Consider the following 20,765-nt stretch of genomic DNA (forward strand, 5'->3'; position numbering starts at 1 on the left):
GAATGGGTTGAACCCCTCCAAATGTAGTGGAGGTATTCCCCAAGGGGCTGGACCTGCTCTAAAATGGGTGGAGTTACTATAGATGGGGGTTGGGACAGCTATAACAGGGGTGGGGTTACTACAGATGGGGGTTGGGCCAGCTCCAAAAGGGAGCAGGACTACTCCAGAAGGGGGCTTGGACAGCTCCAAAATGGGGTGGGGTTACTACAGATGGAGGTTGGGCCAGCTCCATAAAAGGGTGTCACTTCCACACACTTAAAATGTTTGCAAACTTCAAAACTCCACAACACCCTTTTCTGATCGTAAGTGGATTCTGTTCAGAGAATCAGAAAATATATGATTTGTAGATTTCTATACGATGTTAAAGGCTACATTAGTTAGCATCTCTTGTAATCGTGTATTTATTGGATTTATGTTTCATCGGTCAAAGCGTTTCTAAGTGTTTTTTGTTTATCTGTAGAAACACGATGTAGCTCCTCTGTTAAACTCACAATGGAAAGTTCCTCGTATGAATGAAACACCCGGTAAATGTTTCACTGCTGTTCAAATTCGCATCGTTTACACAGATTCATGTTTCCAACTGAATATTAAATGCAACAAATGACAATAAAAGTCAAAGTAATCTCTTCAGTAATCAACATACTTTATGAATGTAACTGTATTCGGATTACCAATGATTTACAGTTACTTATATTTAGTATTTTAAATATGTAATCCCGCTACATGTATTCTGTTACTCCCTGAGTACTGTTACTTCTAATCCTGATGTTGTAACAGATCGATTCTCACAGAATAATATCACTATTACACGTCTTACCATGAACACATCATACGCCTCAAACTGAACAAATATCTACATTAGCAACTAATAGCATAGGATAGGATCATCTAAACACTCAGAAGAGCTGAAAGACACTCACAGATATGCAGAAATGAGCTTTATATCTGTGTGCTCGCTCGTGTTTCTACACTTATAGATCAGGACACACACGACATACACATGACACACGCTTATAAAGTGAAATCATAACTCACCTGTATCTCTGTTACTGGTCCCTGATGGTCAACAGCACCAGATCACACACCTGTCATGAGTGATGTCACACTCTGTGTGTCTGACAAACACACTGAAGACTGAACCATTACATCAGTGTGAGGGATGTCTGACGGGTCAAACCACTGCAGTGACACAGTTACTGCAATATCAGCATTCTTCTCATGTATTATTCCATGATATATGTCATGTGTATTATCTTTATGCACCTTTTGAATAGGATAATTCCAGTCTAATATCAGTATTTCACTCTTATAACATGCAGGTGTGTCACATGTCCTCTCTGACCCACTTCCTGCAGACGAACTCCAGACGGGTTCAGGTGAAGATATTTATACACCTCCGTGTGTGTTGTGTGTGTTTTCCAACGTGTAATCCCTGATCTGCTGCCTGTTGACCTCAAAGACTTCACACCATCCAAACAGAGGGATGATGAGTGCTAGAATACATTATCTGGATGCTTTTGAGTAATAATGAGTAATAACCTGTAACATACACAGGTGTTTTACACATGTTGTGTTATGCATTAGTGGTGGTGGCGTAGTGGCTAAAGCACATAACTGGTAATCAGAAGGTCGCTGGTTTGATCCCCACAGTCACCACCATTGTGTCCTTGAGTAAGGCACTTAACTCCAGGTTGCTCCGGGGGGATTGTCCCTGTAATAAGTGCTCTGTATAATACATTGGTACTCAGAAGGTTGCTGGTTTGATCCCCACAGTCACCACCATTGTGTCCTTGAGTAAGGCACTTAACTCCAGGTTGCTCCGGGGGGATTGTCCCTGTAATAAGTGCTCTGTATAATACATTGGTACTCAGAAGGTTGCTGGTTTGATCCCCACAGTCACCACCATTGTGTCCTTGAGTAAGGCACTTAACTCCAGGTTGCTCCGGGGGGATTGTCCCTGTAATAAGTGCACTGTAAATCACTTTGGATAAAAGCATCTGCCAAATGCATAAATGTAAATGTAAATGCATTACATGTCCATAGGTCTGTGTCATAACTGTTTAGGTCATGTGATCCGAAGGCGGTGTGACCTGCAGACGTGATGTTTGTTCCTCACGACACACAAACAAACAGGATGTGCGTGAGACCCGTGATGAAGAGGATGATGGACTAAGAGGATTGACTCACGTGAAGTGAAACGACCTGCTGACCTACAAACACTCTCTTCAGCAGTCCCATTATGAGCTGTAAGAAGAGGCCAGCGGGGCAAGTTGTCACATCTTTCAGTTTCTCAGTTTCTGTTTAGATGCATTCATGTTAGTCCAAGCTATGAAACAATAATCAACCTTTTCCTCCATTAAGATACCGTTCACTGAAGACGTGTTGAACTTTTCAGCTATTACAACTGTCAAATAATTATGAAAAGACATGAAATCTTTGTTTTTACCAACAGAAATAGATATAAAGTACAACACAAGCCTTTAGTATTTGGCCCAACCTGACGTTACTCAAAAATATACCATCGTCCGGAAACACAGTCCAACCTTTCATTTAAAACCCCAATTTACTGCAATATTATCATGTATAAACAAGCATGTCCTTGTGACAACAAGCCCCAGTGTCCCTATATCATATATTTACACAGAGGATTAAACTCAATATAACAGAAAACTTCACTCGCCATTTATGGTTTAATTTGTCCTGAAACACAAACACAACATACAGAAGCAAATGCACAAGAGCATGTCACACTTCATGAGAATACAGAGAACATCGCTGTGTTGCACAGATCAGCGAGCTTTACAGTAATCCCTGGAGATTACATCACTGTAAATGATCTTCAAACCCTTCATGAACGCACAGATGCATTACATTGAGAACAATGTTATAATGTCACAAGTGAACCGCCTTCATCTCTCAAAAGAACAAAGATTGATGAATTATTATTGATTGTTTTAGTAAATGCAAGTGTACTCTACACCTCAAAAACACCCTATAATGAGATTTTCACAAACATTTCAACCATTAAATACAAATAAATTATACTTTATTACTAAATTACCATATTAAATGAGTTCTTAAGGATTGTTTGACTTATAATGGCAGCTGAAAATTGAGCTTTTCCTTCATGGATAAAAGTTTTATTAAAAATAAAAACATAAAAAATGATGTAAGATTATAGATATTTTATCTCTGTAATCTATTTTTAAAAATGTAAATTATTGGTAAAAACTTAATTATCTTTTTTCTTAAACAAAATAGCCAAATCACCTGTTATTCCAATTCATGATTTATTTCATTAATAATTTACAAAAGCAATTTTAAAAAACAAATAAAAACTTGTTTTACGTACTTTCGATTTTATGCTGAAGTTGACAAGAACAAAATATGTTCTTTTCTCCCAATGTTGGAAAGCCCAATTCCCGCTACTTAGCAGCTCCTCATGGTGGCGCTGTTACTCGCCTCAATCCGGGTGGTGGAGGACGAGTCTCAGTTGCCTCCGCTTCTGAGACCGCCAATCCGCGCATCTGATCACGTGACTCGTTGTGCATGACACCGCGGAGACTCACAGCATGTGGAGGCTCATGCTACTCTCCACGATCCACACACAACTCACCACACGCCCCATTGAGAGAACCACTAATCACCACCAGGAGGAGGTTACCCCATGTGACTCTACCCTCCCTAGCAACTGGGACAATTTGGTTACCCCATGTGACTCTAACCTCCCTAGCAACCGGCCCAATATGGTTACCCCATGTGACGCTACCCTCCCTAGCAACCGGCCCAATTTGGTTACCCCTTGTGACTCTACCTTCCCTAGCAACTGGGACAATTTGGTTACCCCATGTGACTCTACCCTCCCTAGCAACCGGGACAATTTGGTTACCCCATGTGACTCTACCCTCCCTAGCAACCGGCCCAATTTGGTTACCCCATGTGACTCTACCCTCCCCAGCAACCAGGCCAATTTGGTTGCTAAGGAGACCTGACTGGAGTCACTCAGCACGCCCTGGATTCAAACTCACGACTCCAGGTGTGATAGTGTCAATACTCACTGAGATACACATACATCCTGTAATCTCCAGATCTGATATTTCAACACTGTTTTATTATATACATTTTACAGTAAGAGTAGTTCTTTAATTTATATCAGGAGCACACATCTGACATGCTAAATCAAAATGAGAGATACAGATATGTAATAGACACACAAAAGCGAGTAAGCTCTCGTCTTTGTCATTGCAAGGCTTCAGTAAACAACGTCTATTATAAGTTAAATATGTGTACATTTAGAGAACATTTTATGGATTCTCAAATGTTTACTTCACATTTCTTTCCTCTCATGATGTGTTACATATAGACGAGAGTTATTACATCACGTTTATGTTTTCTGTGGAGTTTAGATAAGCAACTTCTACTATGGATTAGATTGTTTATTTTTCATGAAAGAGTGCTTGTGAGATGGTATTGCCAGCTTTTGAACCTATTACAAAAATGTATGAATTAATAAAATCTATAAGAGCACTACTGAAATCTTTACAGTACCCCAGACAAGCACATACTGAAAGTGAATTCAATGTATAACATGTGCTATTATTGATATTGATATGGCCTAATTCTGTGTGTTACAATGAGAATATTCAAGCTAAATGTATCTGATATCTGAATGTATATAATTATTTACTTTCATTATTTAGCAGTTCCATGGACATCCAGTGCAGCCTCCTGCTTTTAATATCTATGCGTTTTAAATATAGCTTGATATCATCCTGCTATTTTTGAAAGGGTTTCAAAGTATATTGTGATCAGTATTACAAAAGGTAATATATGAGGGTTTCTTTTGAGTTATTTTTGTCTTATGAACAACTTTTAAAGATGAATAATGTAATTTAGTTTTTCAGACAAATATGGGTTTTGAAAACAAAGTAAAATGTCATAAGCTTCTAAATTAAGAGTTTTGCTAGTTAACATTTTTTGTCATGTCTATTTTAAAGTAAGTCCAAAATGAAATAGAAAAAAACAATCAAAATAATGTTCAATATCTTTAAATGATGTGTTACAAAAAGTAAATTTATTACAAACACTATGAATAGCTCATTCTGATTCTGAGATTGATGGACAAGAGGGCGATGATGACGCATTTCCGCCTTTTCTGGGCAGTTGTCACGTGTCTCCCTCCAGCGATCACAAAGGTTCTGCACACTTTCCAAATAATCAATAATAACGATATTACAATTCTCCCTTACAAAATGTTTTACCACGGTTTGTTGAAAAACTGCAGTAAAATTATGTAATGAAATCAGCGGAAACTCCTTTAGTGTGAAAAGTTACACAATCTTACTGTCATTTTGTCTCATTTTATTTGTCTTTTTAATGACAGTGCTGGTTTATAGCAAGTTACCATGTTGCTACTCCATTCATAACTGTTGTAACCACTGATCTATATATATATATATAAAGTGGTTGTAACTAATGCCGTTATATCTGTTCTTTAAAAGGCGGGCAGAAAAGAGAAGGAGGCGTGCCCCATAGTCACGTGTCACATAATCCTGTCCACCCATTGGAGCTCTGAAGGTGACGTCATGAGAGTCGGATTCTGTTTAAAAGGCAGGCGGGAATACGCGCTTTATTTCTAGAGTAGTGTTGAAGTGAACGGACGCATCGAGTGATTCTTAATAAAATAATAAAACACATTTATAAACCCATTATAAACACAGCCGCAATGGTGCGAACTAAAGCTGATAGTGTTCCCGGAACTTACAGGAAAGGTAAGAAAAAGTATTTTCTTTTGTATGAAGTGTAGGTTGATTAATAACATGAAATCAATTTACTAACTAACGGCTTTTACTCTTTTATAAACTTAAAAAGAGCAGTATGATCTTTATGAATTAATCCACTCAAACATGTTAAACTAATGAAGTAAATGTGTTGACGCTCCCGCCATTTGTTATGAGATTCAAAAGTGTTTAATTATAATGTTTGTCTATATTGAGTTTTATAGATTTATGAATAATATTTTAATTTATTAACGAAATTTACTGCTATGTTGTTGAAACATTGATTTGACCGATGTTTCCGTCATTGCACAAATATGCAGTATTAATGTAATTTTAATGATGATTTTAAGTCTGTTGATTGTTTAAAAACATTAGATGTGCGTCACAATGAGCCAGAGTTAATTCAACTGTTTGTTTTATGTATTATTGAATGTTTTGTTCATTTGGTTTGTTTGTGTTTTAGCGGTTGCCGCTACTGCGCCCCGGAAATCACTCGGTGCTTCCGGATCCGTGAACGCGCAAAGCGCCGGCGCGCAGTCGGGCACACCTGGTGAGAGCGCGCACACGTGTACACAGGATTCCCATTCGACTTCTGCTTTAGATTTTCGTTAAAAACCCTCTCAATGTGCATAAGTCAGGTTTAAATATATTCACAGATGTTGTGTAGTGAAATGAGCATATTTAATGCTACATTAATGAGTATAAGAATGATTTATTTTGGCCTTCTAATGTTATTGTGAACTTTAATTACTACATCAGTGTTATTATAACTATATCACACTACAGCGCTGTTTTTCTACGAGCCGTTACACAAGTGTGATCCGGTTCAGATTTATATATTCATGTAGATGTTTTTGTTCAGCTAAGAGTAAATATGTGGGTGGAAACCCTGTGTGCCCGCGGCCCACCCCCACATGGCAGAAGGGCATTGGAGATTTCTTTGGGGGTCCGAGCAGAAAACCTGAGAAGGAGAATCTTCATCCTGTGTCTGATGACGAGGAGGCGGGGGGGAGCGGCATCAGTAAAGTGCCCAGGAAGTGAGTATTGACCTGTGACCCTGAACACCGCTTTAGGATTGTTGTTGTGTCCTTTTGCACTTGGATTCGATCTGATGTTTTAATTCTGAGTTTTATTAAAGACTTTTACTGTTTTTATGTTTCAGGTCCAGGCCGATCATCGACGACGAAGAGGAGGATGAATAATAATTTCATGTTTCGTTCACATGAGTTCTGAATAATTTTAAGTGTAAATCTTTGTAAATATTATTTTTGATATTTCCTTCCATTTTTGTACAGACATTTAATAAAATGTTTTTTTGAGAACTGACATTTATTTCTCTGGTGGAACTGATGGATTGATGGTTTTAGTGATTCGTGTTATCTGACTCTTCTGTTGTGCATTAACTTTAATCTAATGAATCGTCACAGACCTCAAATGTTATTTAAAGAACAATCACAGGCTGCTTTAAGGTTAATTTCCTCTTGTACACATCACTATAGTCACTAGCATTTTTATTTGTGTCTTCTGTGCCGTTTCCTACATATTCTGATAATCAGGGGTAAAGGTTTAATCACTTGTACGGTATTCGGGTTACTTTGATGTTGTCTTTGGTACGATACCAGCCCGGGTATCTCTATTGATACTTGGGCAAAAAAATACAATATTTTTTTAATGAAATTACATATATAAAAGAACATCATAAAGACTTATAAATGCAAATTATGCCTTTTTGTCTAATCAACATTTGTTTTGATTCACATATTTAACACTGGAAAAACATACAGAATCAACATTTAACCCCCTCTCTTACCTCACCCCAACAACATCCCAGTGGCCATTATTGTAGACCACAAAATAATCCCATCCAGCAATGTCCGATATCTGCCCCATTTCTCCATAAATTAAATTTCCCAATTCTTTTAAATGACCCTTTATAGGCCTCCCCGTCTCTGGGCAGCACTCCTGAAATGAGGGTGCTCCATCCTCTTAAAACTATCAGTCTGGCAATCATGATGCTGGTTATGACAAAACTGTTTATTCTCAATCTCGATGATCGCCCAGAATACAGTCTGGGGCAAAATGATTTTTCTGATTGGTGTGTCTATGACCAAGCCGGTACAATCTAGAGGGGGTCCAACAGAACCGATGTAAAATCTTGAATTGCATAAGTCGCACCCTTGCGTCTGTACATGCAGACTTGATGTTTTTAATGACATTTCTGTTGGAATTTTTCTGGATTCCATGTTAAATGTTTTAATGAAATGTAATGATAAATTGTGTTTAATCAAATACATACTGTACAGCTTTAATCAAATGAAAATATAATACTTAACAATATAGAGCCAATAATGTTGCAGCAATAATATATATATATATATATATATATATGGTAAGAAACAAAAAAGAAGCACAACAGAGCTTTACAGTATTAATGAAAACGTTAAATGTAAACGATCTGGTTATCTGAGATGCCATGGCTGAATCACAACATGATGATATTTAGTACAATTAGTGCTGTCGATTTAATGCGTTAATTCAGTGCGATTAATTTTATAAAAAATTAACGCCATTAATCGCAATGCCCCCGGACCGTAATAAGGAAGACTCCTGAGAAATGCTTGTAGTACCACCTGTTTCCTCCAGGGGGCAGTAAGTGAAACTTCAGCTGTGTGAGCAACACACAGTTTATACAGTGAACAAACACTTCAGCAGAACAACACAAACATGTGTTACATTCTTGCGTTCAAACACTTGATGGAGCGCAAATCTGAACTAAGAGATCTCCAGATGTGTTTAAAGTATTAAACTATATTTAACTCGACACAGTGAACTAAACATTTTATGTTTATGACACACCACACCCGAGACGCGACACAAGCATGTCTGACGCAGGTGTACATTGACGGTCCTTAAACAGCCCTCATAATAAATCTCTGATTGATAAATTCATTTGTGTAATGGATTACTGTGAACTGTGTGTCAATGATTGACTTATAATCAATAATATGGTAATAAACAATACATTGTATTATAAAGACGCTTTTTATCTTATTAATGATGAACTCTTCTGACACCAGAATGTAACGCATTTTAATTATCTGAATATATATATACATTTATATAATTTTATAATATTTAAAGATAACTATGTATAATTATATATTGATATAAATATGTATAATCATTATATATTGAGTTATTGTTATATGAGGGGCTTTCTCAGCAAATATTTATATATGCGATTAATCGCGATTAATTAATCAAGACACCATGTAATTAATTCGATTAAAAATTAATTGTTTGAAAGCCCTACTAATAATATAACCATTTATTATTATATTATTGTTACTATGAGTATAATTGCAACTGCATTTAAAATCTGCAGATGGATACTAATGGACACACTACATGAAAATCAAGCATTGGCATTGTGTGTTGCATTTGTGTATGCGTGTGTGTATGCGTGTGTGTGTGTGTGTGTGTGTGTGTGTGTGTGTGTGAAGGACACAACAGGCAGAGAGGCGCCTCTTATTCATATTGTGGCGAGCAGCGCATGTGACTATATTATTTGTTTAAATTACATCCTTCTACTGTTTAATGATCACACTTGGCCATATAGAGGCTTTTTATTATTATTGTCAAATGGTCTTTGATTTAATCTCAAAACTCTCACATTACATTACATTTTGCTAATGCCAGCATACTTTAATATGGTAATGAAATTAACAAGATGATGTCGTGTCATTTTAAAATGTGTGGTATCGTGATATTTCGTTAGTATCGGTATACCACACAACCCTAATACCGTATCAAACTTTGGATAAGACAATTAGTCACATTTCAATTATGAGGTTGAAATGTATTCTGGTAAATCAGGGGTTTCAAATTATGATTCCAAGGACCCCCAAATATAATAGTCCCATCGTGAAAACAGTAGGCATGATATATAAACAACATTTCACCTGAAAAATATATAAAGTACATTTATACAATTTATATTGAAATTGTACTAAATCCAAAGCAAATTCAAGTGCTTTGTGTGTAATATTTATTTAAGTTGGCAACGTATCTTTGTCTAACCACTATTAGAGCAATGTTAGATTTCAATTATATTTTAGTTTATTTGTAGGTGCTTTTCTCAATAAATCCTGTCTTACAAACACCAATGAGTGAGCTAAAGGTGACCGAAACAAAGACAAACTGTCTAGAAATATACTATGCAAATCAAACTATTATTCCAAGCATGGAAGGAGAGATGAATATTTAGAAATATTTTTTATATAATACATTTATTTTTATTTCTTACTGTTAAAAATATGGGTGTGAATTTAATTAAATATTTATTATTAATCAAATGGTTTCAAAATGAAGCCGTTTTTGTCAAATTTGACATTTTTTTAAACTACTTGTCAACCAAATTCAGCCTATTTAATGAATTTTTTGTCTGATCGGTTTCATCAGTATTAGTGAATTAATCAACAAAAGCTTGAGGCTTGTCAAAACTAAGAATGCTATTATCATTTGCACATATATTATACACAAATACACATGTATCATTTTATTCATTAGTCTTTTTAGTTCATATTCTCCAGTGAATGAAGTTGTCGTGCAATCAAATCCCTGTATCCATTAGCAGAAGGTTTTATATCTGGTTATATATGAGATAGTAAATATCTTCTATGTTTATTATGAAATTGAATGTGCAAATGTTCATATGATTCATAAGGAATTTCCGCATTTGAAAATAACATTTTAACAAGTATAACTGTAATGTTTTACCTTCTTTATTCGTGACATGGTAGTTTAATTAGAGAAAGCAAGTAGTTTGAAATGTACAGAAAACAAACAGTGACTGTAGTGTTATTCCTCCACCACCAGAGGTCAGTGAGTGTGGCGCTGTGACGTCTCTCTGACGCTTCATGTTCCGGTGACGCGCATCCGTCGCTCTCTTCTACTCTCCGGATCCATCATGGTGGGTGTTTGATTGTTTCACTCTCATTGTAATCTGCTGCAATCCGCCTTTAAAACTCACCGATTCATCACAACAAACATGTGAATATGATATAGAGAAGTGTGCGCTTTTGTGTGTGTGAGTATGACGCGTCACATGGATGTGTGAGAGAGTTTAAACGCGTCCGATCATAAAAAAACATACTGACGTAAATGCGCGCTCATTTCTGTGTATTTGACATTATTGATTAGTACAGCTGATTAGATCTCCTGGAAAGTTCTTTAGTCTGCGTACTAATGAGCTTTAAGGCGGTACAGCAGCAGATCTGATACTGTGTGTGAGATTGTATGTGTGTGGGGTTGTATGTGAGCGCGTGTGTGTGACGGGACGTTAACGTGTTTGTGTTCTGCTCATGATAAACTCTTCAGAGCACACAGTGTGCTGTCTGTCATTAGACACGCATACTGTGGTAAAATCATGGTACTCTTGGATTGTCTTGTAAATGTGATGATATATGAACATTAATAATTCAGTACTATGATACAGTTCAAGGTCACTTTATACTATCTCCTGACATCACAGTACTGTTGAGTATGTGGTCTGTGAATGTTCTGACCCGAGTGTCTCAATGTTTCATGTTCTGATGGTGGTGTCATTGTTCAGGGTCGAGTCAGGACCAAGACGGTGAAGAAGGCCGCCCGGGTCATCATCGAGAAGTACTACACCCGTCTGGGTAACGACTTCCATACTAACAAGCGCGTGTGTGAGGAGATCGCCATCATCCCCAGCAAGAAGCTTCGCAACAAGATCGCCGGGTGAGTGACCGATCAGATATCGCGTTTCTCGATGAATCTGATTGGGTCACTCAGTGTAGAGTTGATAATGTGTACAGTGAAGGGACCGAATGGCAAAAAAAATGTCCTCACCCTCATGTCATCCCAGATGTGTTTGACTTTTTTCTGCAGAACACAAATTGAGATTTTTAGAAGAATATTTCAGCTCTGTAGGTCCATACAATGCAAGTGAATGGTGACCAGAACTTTGAAGCTCAAAAAAGCTCATAACTGCAGCATTAAAGTAACCCATAAGACTCTAGTGGTTTAATCCATGTCTTCAGAAGAGATATGATAGGTGTGGTTGAGAAACAGATCCATATATAAATCCTTTTTTTTTTTTTTTTTTTTTTTTTTCTGCAAATTGTCCTCCTTGCTCGGTCAGTTCCTGCTTTACTTTCACTTTCTTTTGGTTTTGATGATTTACATCCGTGCATATCGCTGCATACTGAGCAGGGAGGAGAATTTACCGAAAAAAATGACAAATATTAATCTGTTTCTCACCCACATTTATCATCACTTCTGAAGACATGGATTAAACCACAATGTATGGACCTACTTTAAAAACACTCCGTAACCGCACACTTTAGGAAATAATGACGTTAAGAAACTGAAAACTAGGGATACTGGTATCTGAACCGGGTCTGATACCTCGCTCAGGTACTCGTTAAAATGCTCCGATAACAGCTGTTATACGAATGTCACTACGTAAACATTCAGCGCACATATTAAAATCGTGTCGTCCTAGTGAGATTATTAAACTGCAAAAGCTGTGATTTAATGTGTGCTGTGCACTTCATATGTTTGTGTTTGTGTATGCATGCAGCCGGTGTTGACAGACACAAACTGCTCATAAGAGATGCTTCAATCATACACAGAAAACACCGTCATGTGCATCCTCTGGATCAGGTGACGGCAGGTAAAGTGCTAATTCACGTTTAGAGCGAGTTATATACAGAATTCATATTTATTTAAAAAATGGCTTTGAGTCATGTAGCGACCAGCTTGTGAAGCTGCCGTCATAAAAACACAAACGCTTCAAATAAAAGCTCAATTTCAATGAAAGTCTGTCAGAAATAGAAATCGATCACTACTGTGTAGTCATGCAATATTCATTATAATACTGCGCCATTACTGTTGGGTGATCTGCCAAAGCTTTGTGAATCTGTTTGATCGAGTCATTCAATAGAATCATTTGAAAAGAGAGATTCGTTTGTGACTCTCACATCTGCGTTTTATATATCAGTTCTTTGTCATGAATTCTCAGTGGTTGAAAACACTAGTGTACCGTATACTGTTTACGACACGGTATACAACGATAAATCTTTCAAACAATAGCCGGCTACATCCTCACACGTCCTCATTATGCTGCACATTTAATTCAGCAAGTGACATCCTGTTCATGCATCACACTAGAAATAAAAGGTCAAGTAAAGCACAGTGCATTGTGGTACACCGTAGTCTGTGAAGTATACATCACAGACTTGTTGCCAAATGTCTGTTATGGGTGTATTTGATTCATACAGGAAACACTCTGTTAAAATAGTAAGATGATGTCATCTTTCAGAACATCAGGTGTGTGTCCACAGTCATGTTGAGTGTGTTTGTGCAGATATGTGACGCACCTGATGAAGCGGATTCAGAGAGGTCCAGTCAGAGGTATCTCCATCAAACTGCAGGAGGAAGAGCGAGAACGACGAGATAACTACGTCCCAGAGGTCAGTCTGAATCCTGATATTCTGATCCGTTTCAATTCTGAGTCATTCGTCTGCTTCTGATCGACTGTCATCACACCGGATTCGTGACATGGTAGTTTAATTAGAGAAAGCAAGTAGTTTGAAATGGACAGAAAACAAACAGTGACGGTAGTGTCATTCCTCCACCACCAGAGGTCAGTGAGTGTGGCACATTCGTCTGCTTCTGATCGACTGTCATCACACCGGATGATGGTTTTTAATCAGGACACTAATACAGTGTCTTATTGTTTGACGCTCCTGTATCGAAAGTGGCTGTGGGGTGACGTGTCTCCAGGTCATTGATAATACAGGAAGAGAAAACCGAAAGTCTTTCCCGTGTTTGCTGGATGTTGTTCCTGACAAACCCTGAATCTTTCACACAATGATCAATTAAAATGCTTCTAATGAACATCTTTTAATTAGTTGCATGAAATAATAACTGCAGTTTAACCCTTTAAGCTTGGATTGACCCATGAGAAAAAATAATCCTCAAAATATTAATAACTACAGTCTTGACCAACACAAAACCCTCCTTGTGTTTTTGTGGCGCCTTTAATTTGGGGTAATCCACGGAAACAGGAAAGGGTTAAATCTAGTCATGGTTTGATGCACAACCTCAGTTAACTTTTTCTATGTATATTTAAATAATTTTTATCTCATTTAATCTGACGAGCTGAAATGATCTTTATCTGTCTGGATGTTGACGTGTTTGTGTTGTTGTGCAGGTCTCCGCTCTGGACCAGGAGATCATCGAGGTGGACACGGACACCAAGGAGATGCTCAAGCTTCTGGTGAGAATCACTGAACGTTCTCTCCGCTCCTGTATCGAAAGTGACTGTGGGGTGACGTGTCTCCAGGTCATTGATAATACAGGAAGAGAAAACTGAAAGTCTTTCCCGTGTTTGCTGGATGCTGTTCCTGACAAACCCTGAATCTTTCACACAACTTCCACCTACTCATGATTATTTGCTTCTAACACGCGAGTCCTGATGGATTACAGGAAGTGGAATGTGTTGTCATTTTGTAGTAGTTTTCAATTCAGCATTGATCAAACCCACGTCGATATTATTCTCTTTTCTGTATTTTATACGTTTTTCCTCATTTGCTTCTGTTTTTTTTTTTTGTCTGGCAGGATTTCGGCAGTCTGTCCAACCTTCAGGTTACCCAACCTCCTGTTGGCATGAACTTCAAGACTCCACGCGGCGTCTAAACATTTGTAATATATCTCTTAATAAAACTTGGGGGAAAATAACCAACATCTCTTTTGTGCCATCTTTATTTCTAAACTTTGAACTGTGCTTTTATTAAAATGCTGTGACAGAAGTTTAATGAAGGATTTCTGTGAATTTAGTTGAATTCTGAACTACAGCGGCAAGAAAAAGTATGTGAACCCTTTGGAATTAGCTGGTTTCCTGCATTAATTGGTCAAAATGTGATCTCAAGTATAGAAAAAAACATGATGTGCTTAAACTAACATCGCACAAACTATTATATTAATGTGAACACATCCCATTAAACATTCACAGTGCTGTGGAAAAAGTGAACCCCCTAGGGTAAATGGGGCAACAAAAGCTAATTAGAGTCAGTAGTTGGCAAACCTGGCATCCAATTAATGGAACAAAATTGTAGTTGTGGGTTAGAGCTACTTTGACTAATAAAAAGCACTCAAACATATTGAGTTTTCTATTCAGAAGAATCATCTGCTGACGTGGACCGAGATATCTTAGAAGACCTACAATCAAGAATTGTTGCTTTGCATAAAGCTGGAAAGTGTTAAAGTTATCTGGAAGAGTTTAGATATTCATCTGTCCACAGTTAGACAAACTGTCTATAAATGGAGATGATTTAGTACTATAGGTACTCTCACTAGAAGTGGCCGTTAGATATTCATCTGTCCACAGTTAGACAAACTGTCTATAAATGGAGATGATTTAGTACTATAGGTACTCTCACTAGAAGTGGCCGTTAGATATTCATCTGTCCACAGTTAGACAAGCTGTCTATAAATGGAGATGATTTAGTACTATAGGTACTCTCACTAGAAGTGGCCGTTAGATACTCATCTGTCCACAGTTAGACAAGCTGTCTATAAATGGAGATGATTTAGTACTATAGGTACTCTCACTAGAAGTGGCCTTTAGATATTCATCTGTCCACAGTTAGACAAACTGTCTGTAAATGGAGATGATTTAGTACTATAGGTACTCTCTAGAAGTGGCCGTTAGATATACATCTGTCCACAGTTAGACAAACTGTCTATAAATGGAGGTGATTTAGTACTATAGGTACTCTCACTAGAAGTGGCCTTTAGATATACATCTGTCCACAGTTAGACAAACTGTCTATAAATGGAGATGGTTTAGGACTATAGGTACTCTCACTAGAAGTGGCCGTTAGATATTGATCTGTCCACAGTTAGACAAGCTGTCTATAAATGGTGATTTCGTACTATAGGTACTCTCACTAGAAGTGGCCGTTAGATATTGATCTGTCCACAGTGAGACAAGCTGTCTATAAATGGAGGTGATTTAGTACTATAGGTACTCTCACTAGAAGTGGCCGTTAGATATTCATCTGTCCACAGTGAGACAAGCTGTCTATAAATGGAGGTGATTTCGTACTATAGGTACTCTCACTAGAAGTGGCCGTTAGATATTCATCTGTCCACAGTTAGACAAGCTGTCTATAAATGGAGGTGATTTAGTACTATAGGTACTCTCACTAGAAGTGGCCGTTAGATATTGATCTGTCCACAGTGAGACAAGCTGTCTATAAATGGTGATTTCGTACTATAGGTACTCTCACTAGAAGTGGCCGTTAGATATTCATCTGTCCACAGTGAGACAAGCTGTCTATAAATGGAGGTGATTTCGTACTATAGGTACTCTCACTAGAAGTGGCCGTTAGATATTCATCTGTCCACAGTGAGACAAGCTGTCTATAAATGGAGGTGATTTAGTACTATAGGTACTCTCACTAGAAGTGGCCGTTAGATATTCATCTGTCCACAGTGAGACAAGCTGTCTATAAATGGAGGTGATTTCGTACTATAGGTACTCTCACTAGAAGTGGCCGTTAGATATTCATCTGTCCACAGTGAGACAAACTGTCTATAAATGGAGATGATTTAGTACTATAGGTACTCTCTCTAGAAGTGGCCGTTAGATATTCATCTGTCCACAGTTAGTCAAACTGTCTATAAATGGAGATGATTTAGTACTATAGGTACTCTCACTAGAAGTGGCCGTTAGATATTCATCTGTCCACAGTGAGACAAATTGTCTATAAATGGAGGTGATTTAGTACTATAGGTACTCTCTCTAGAAGTGGCCGTTAGATATTCATCTGTCCACAGTGAGACAAACTGTCTATAAATGGAGGTGATTTAGTACTATAGGTACTCTCTCTAGAAGTGGCCGTTAGATATTCATCTGTCCACAGTGAGACAAACTGTCTATAAATGGAGGTGATTTAGTACTATAGGTACTCTCTCTAGAAGTGGCCGTTAGATATTGATCTGTCCACAGTTAGACAAACTGTCTATAAATGGAGGTGATTTAGTACTATAGGTACTCTCTCTAGAAGTGGCCGTCCAGTCAAGATGACAAAAGAAACACCGCAGGATGCTCAATGAGGTAAAAGAGAATACTGGAGTTACAGATACATTGGTAGTGGTTAACATCTCTGTTCATGAGTCTACTGTACAGAAAACATTAAACAGGTATGGTGTCTATGACAGGACATCATGAAGGAAGCTGCTGCTTTCCAACAAATACATTGCTGCACACCTCAGGTTTAACAAAGACCACCTTTATACTCCTAAACACTACTGATTTTGTGGACTGATGAAACTAAGGTTGAATTGTTTGGGAAGAACACTCAGCACTATGTATGGCATAAAAAGGCCACCGCATACCAACATGAAAACATCATCCCAACGGTGAAGTACGGTGGAGGGAGCATCGTGATTTGGGGCTGCTTTGTTGACTGGACCACTTGCCATCATCAAGAGAAAAAAAATAATTCCCAAGTTCATCAAGATACAGGATAATGTCAGGGTGGCAGTGTGTCAGCTGAAGCTCAGTAGAAGTTGGATGATGCAGCAGGACAATGACACGAAATCCACTACAGAATGGCTTAAAAAAAAGAAAATCCACCTTTTGGAGTGTCCCAGTCAGAGCCCAGATTATAACAAAATTTGTACTCATAGATGAGAACACTGTGAGGTAGAGTGCAGAGTTACGTTCGTTTTTGGTGCTAGGGTCGCTATAACTTCAGACAATCCTATTTTTGCAACTGTGCTCAAAGCAGCTGAAATCTCACACCAAAATAACTGTCGACAATTTCCACAGGAACTTTTCTGTCTAATTTGTTTATTTTGGTCTTATCTCCATATCTGCTTGGCCCCCGACAGTAGTCGCTTGTAGCTATATTTATTTATTTAATTATTTATTCTGATTTGGACACTTTGTTCTCAGTGGTTTTAAGATGATTTTACACAATACTGGTTTTGTCAGTCACATGTCATATTGTATTGTTGTTGGGGGTTATGCTCATCCTATCCACTAGGGGTCTCAGTTAGCACTCCAGATTTGTATAAATACAGGTAATAGTAGAAGAAGTCAGATTCAGTTTGATTGCCTCATGCTGTCTTCTACATGAAATCCTTGTTTGAGAAACTTTGGGTTGCTGCTCAAGTTAGTAAGTGTTGCTTTATTTCATGTTTTTGCAAAGTTTTATGTGTCTTTGAGTTTGTGTGAAATTTGTTCTTTGTAAATAGGTTGGGATGTTTTATGGAGATGTTTGAGTTCTGTGTTTGTTTAGTTCATGAATGGGAATTTGATTGGTTATATTTCTTGTGTAGATGATTTTTTGTTCTTGGATTATATTCTGAGAACGCTGATTCCTTTTGACTTCACTTGGGTGCAGTATTGCAACTGCCCAAATTCTGTTGATAAGGAACACAATTCTGACAAAGAGGACCTCTAACCGTCATTACTCCTCTTACCCACAGATAAGATTGTTCCCATTCTCATTCATTCATCAACTAAATGCACCTGACATGCCTCATTCCCAAGCGCACACTCTCAGCTGACTCGGTTCAACGTTTTTGAATTGTTTGTTGTGTGAGGGTGATTTTGTTTTGCTTTGCTTTTTTTGTCATATTTTGGGGGCCAAAAGTGCCCACATTTAGTTTACTTGCTGTTGGTAAGCCTCAGTCTCGTTTTTGTTTTGTTGATTTCTGGACCTGCATTACATCACCTCTGACATTCATGGTATTTTAAGACTATATATTTGTTGTGGTTTAATAGAAGTTATTTATGGTTCCTGTGCTAGCCATTTGAGATGTACCTGGGTTAATGAGCAAATTTGTTTTCTGTTTGTTTGGTTCTGGGATTTATTGTAGCACTCGTTTTTTGACACACAATCTATTTTTGTTTTCTTATTTGTCAAATGTAAATATGAGTGTATTGTCTCTCTCCACGTGGAATGTGAATGGGTTGGGGCACCCCATAAAAAGGAACATTATTTCTCTTCTTAAATGTAAGAAATGATTGTGTTTCTTCAGGAAACGCATCTTTCCCCGCAGGAAGGGGAAAAATTTGGGAAGATATGGGGTGGACATGTGTTCTTTAGTGCTGGCTCGAGTAAGAGCAGGGGAGTCATTACACTGATAAATAAACATCTACAATTCAAATGTCTCAGACAGATTAAAGATAAATTAGGAGTCATTATTGTTTTAGCAGAAATTCAGGGGTAAAGGTTGATTTTGGCTAATATTTATGCACCTAGCGCTGATGATCAGGGCTTTTTTTATAGATCTTGAAGGGATGTTGCACGCCATTAGCACCCCTCATAATATAATATTGGGAAGAGACTTTAATCTTTTGATGGATTCAGTTCTTGATCATAGTGAAGCAAAATTGTCTAAGTCCCCTAGAGCAACATTGACACGTCACAGGATGTGTACAAGTCTTGATCTTACAGATAATTGGAGACATTTGAACCCATCTGATAGGGACTATACATGTATTCATCGGTCCATAAGATTTATTCAAGAATCTATTTTCTTTTATAGCTTAAGTCCCTCATTTCATCTGTTGTTGATTAATCAATTGGAAGCGTCTCCGTCTCAGATCACACCCTGATGAGTTTAGAGGTGTTGACACATATGGAGTAAAATAATTCATATAGTTGGCACTTTAATTTATCCCTTTTGCAAAATCCTGATTTCCAACAAATGTTAAAGGCTGAAATCAATGTTTATATGGAGACCAACTGGTCCTCCGCGTGCTCTGTGGGCATGGCTTGGGAGGCACTTAAGGCGGTTCTTAGGGGCCGGGTCATACAGTATGCCTCATTCACCAAAATATCCAAAGGACAAGAACTCGTGGAGTTGGAAGAGAATATTATAAGTACTGAGGCAGAGCTGAACAGCCGAATCTCTTCTGATGGCCTCAGAGAATTGACCCGATTGAAATACAGATATAATACCATTTTGTTGCGGAAGGTGGAGTTTTGGCTCATACTTTGAGTCGGGGGACAAAGCAGGGAAGCTTCAGGCTAGATGTATAAAACAGAGAGAGTCTTTTTCTACCATTCCCTCAGTGAAATCTGCTGGTGGTGAAATATTTACCTCAGCCACTGATATTAATAATGCTTTTAAAGAATTGATCTTTATAGTTCTTCATCTACTGATGAAGATATTAGAAACTTTGTGGAACCATTAGAACTCCCTAAACTGATGACTGATGTTGATTCTGAGATGAGCTTGGCGAGGTTATTAAGGCCTTGCCTTCTGAATCTTTTAGATCTGGTCAGTGGCGAATGATCAGACTTCGGTCGCTGCCATCTCTCTTGATGTCAAAAAGGCGTTTGATATGGTAGTATGGGATTCTTCACAGAATTATTATTTCCTTTGTATCCTGAGAACTTAAATTAAGAAGAGTTAATTGGTCTAAATCTGAAGCTTTGGCTCTGACAGTGTACTGCCCAGTAACAGCTTTCCAACCAGGCGAGAGTCAGTTGTGCTTTGTCTTTGAAGACTGTAGTTACACCTTTGGATGAAATCTGCAGTTTTTTTGCAATTTCCAGCATTGTATCGCCTTCATTCCTCAAAACAATGACTGACTGACGAATTTCTAGAGAAAGCTGTTTCTTTTTGGCCATTTTTTACCTCATATTGAGCTTCAGACACGCCAGTCTATTGCCAACTGTGGTAACTCATAAACAAACACAAAGACAATGTTCAGCTTCATTTAATGAACCAAAAATCTTTCAGCTGTGTTTGATATAATGGCAAGTGATTTTTAAGTGTCAAATGATCAGTTTATCATGATTCCTCGAGGATAAGGAGTTGGAGTGATGCTGCTGTCTAGATTTGATAAAAAATGACTTTTTCAGATAGTGATTGTGCTGTTTTTTACATCAGTAATAGCTTGACTATACTTTTGTGATCAGTTGA

General features: G+C 37.8%; 2 protein-coding genes and 2 non-coding genes across 4 annotated transcripts; all 4 read left to right on the forward strand.

Moving 5' to 3' along the window:
- Nucleotides 1-5,643: 5,643 nt before the first annotated feature.
- LOC127638566 (PCNA-associated factor-like) lies at nucleotides 5,644-7,111 on the forward strand. Its single transcript, XM_052120143.1, has 4 exons — nucleotides 5,644-5,771; nucleotides 6,244-6,330; nucleotides 6,643-6,817; nucleotides 6,943-7,111. The coding sequence occupies exons 1-4, from the start codon at nucleotides 5,726-5,728 to the stop codon at nucleotides 6,980-6,982; spliced, it is 348 nt and encodes a 115-aa protein (XP_051976103.1). The 5' UTR covers nucleotides 5,644-5,725; the 3' UTR covers nucleotides 6,983-7,111.
- A 3,564-nt stretch (nucleotides 7,112-10,675) lies between these two features.
- Nucleotides 10,676-14,556, forward strand: LOC127638565 (40S ribosomal protein S17). Its single transcript, XM_052120142.1, has 5 exons — nucleotides 10,676-10,752; nucleotides 11,395-11,546; nucleotides 13,177-13,282; nucleotides 14,026-14,091; nucleotides 14,433-14,556. The coding sequence occupies exons 1-5, from the start codon at nucleotides 10,750-10,752 to the stop codon at nucleotides 14,508-14,510; spliced, it is 405 nt and encodes a 134-aa protein (XP_051976102.1). The 5' UTR covers nucleotides 10,676-10,749; the 3' UTR covers nucleotides 14,511-14,556.
- Nucleotides 13,557-13,682, forward strand: LOC127638659 (small nucleolar RNA SNORA71). Its single transcript, XR_007969888.1, has one exon. It is a non-coding gene; the product is annotated as a small nucleolar RNA SNORA71 (small nucleolar RNA).
- LOC127638658 (small nucleolar RNA SNORA71) lies at nucleotides 14,119-14,244 on the forward strand. Its single transcript, XR_007969887.1, has one exon. It is a non-coding gene; the product is annotated as a small nucleolar RNA SNORA71 (small nucleolar RNA).
- Nucleotides 14,557-20,765: the final 6,209 nt, after the last annotated feature.

Source organism: Xyrauchen texanus, chromosome 46 (genome assembly GCF_025860055.1).
Source record: "Xyrauchen texanus isolate HMW12.3.18 chromosome 46, RBS_HiC_50CHRs, whole genome shotgun sequence".
Lineage (NCBI taxonomy): Eukaryota > Metazoa > Chordata > Actinopteri > Cypriniformes > Catostomidae > Xyrauchen > Xyrauchen texanus.

Bases quoted from the DNA above. Each gene is read 5' to 3' on its own strand.
- LOC127638566 (XM_052120143.1), top strand. From the start codon at position 5,726: ATGGTGCGAACTAAAGCTGATAGTGTTCCCGGAACTTACAGGAAAG. The intron at 5,772-6,243 runs GTAAGAAAAAGT...TTTGTGTTTTAG, and splicing joins TCCCGGAACTTACAGGAAAG to CGGTTGCCGCTACTGCGCCC. The intron at 6,818-6,942 runs GTGAGTATTGAC...TTTATGTTTCAG, and splicing joins ATCAGTAAAGTGCCCAGGAA to GTCCAGGCCGATCATCGACG.
- LOC127638565 (XM_052120142.1), top strand. The intron at 11,547-13,176 runs GTGAGTGACCGA...GTGTTTGTGCAG, and splicing joins CTTCGCAACAAGATCGCCGG to ATATGTGACGCACCTGATGA. The intron at 14,092-14,432 runs GTGAGAATCACT...TTTGTCTGGCAG, and splicing joins AGGAGATGCTCAAGCTTCTG to GATTTCGGCAGTCTGTCCAA.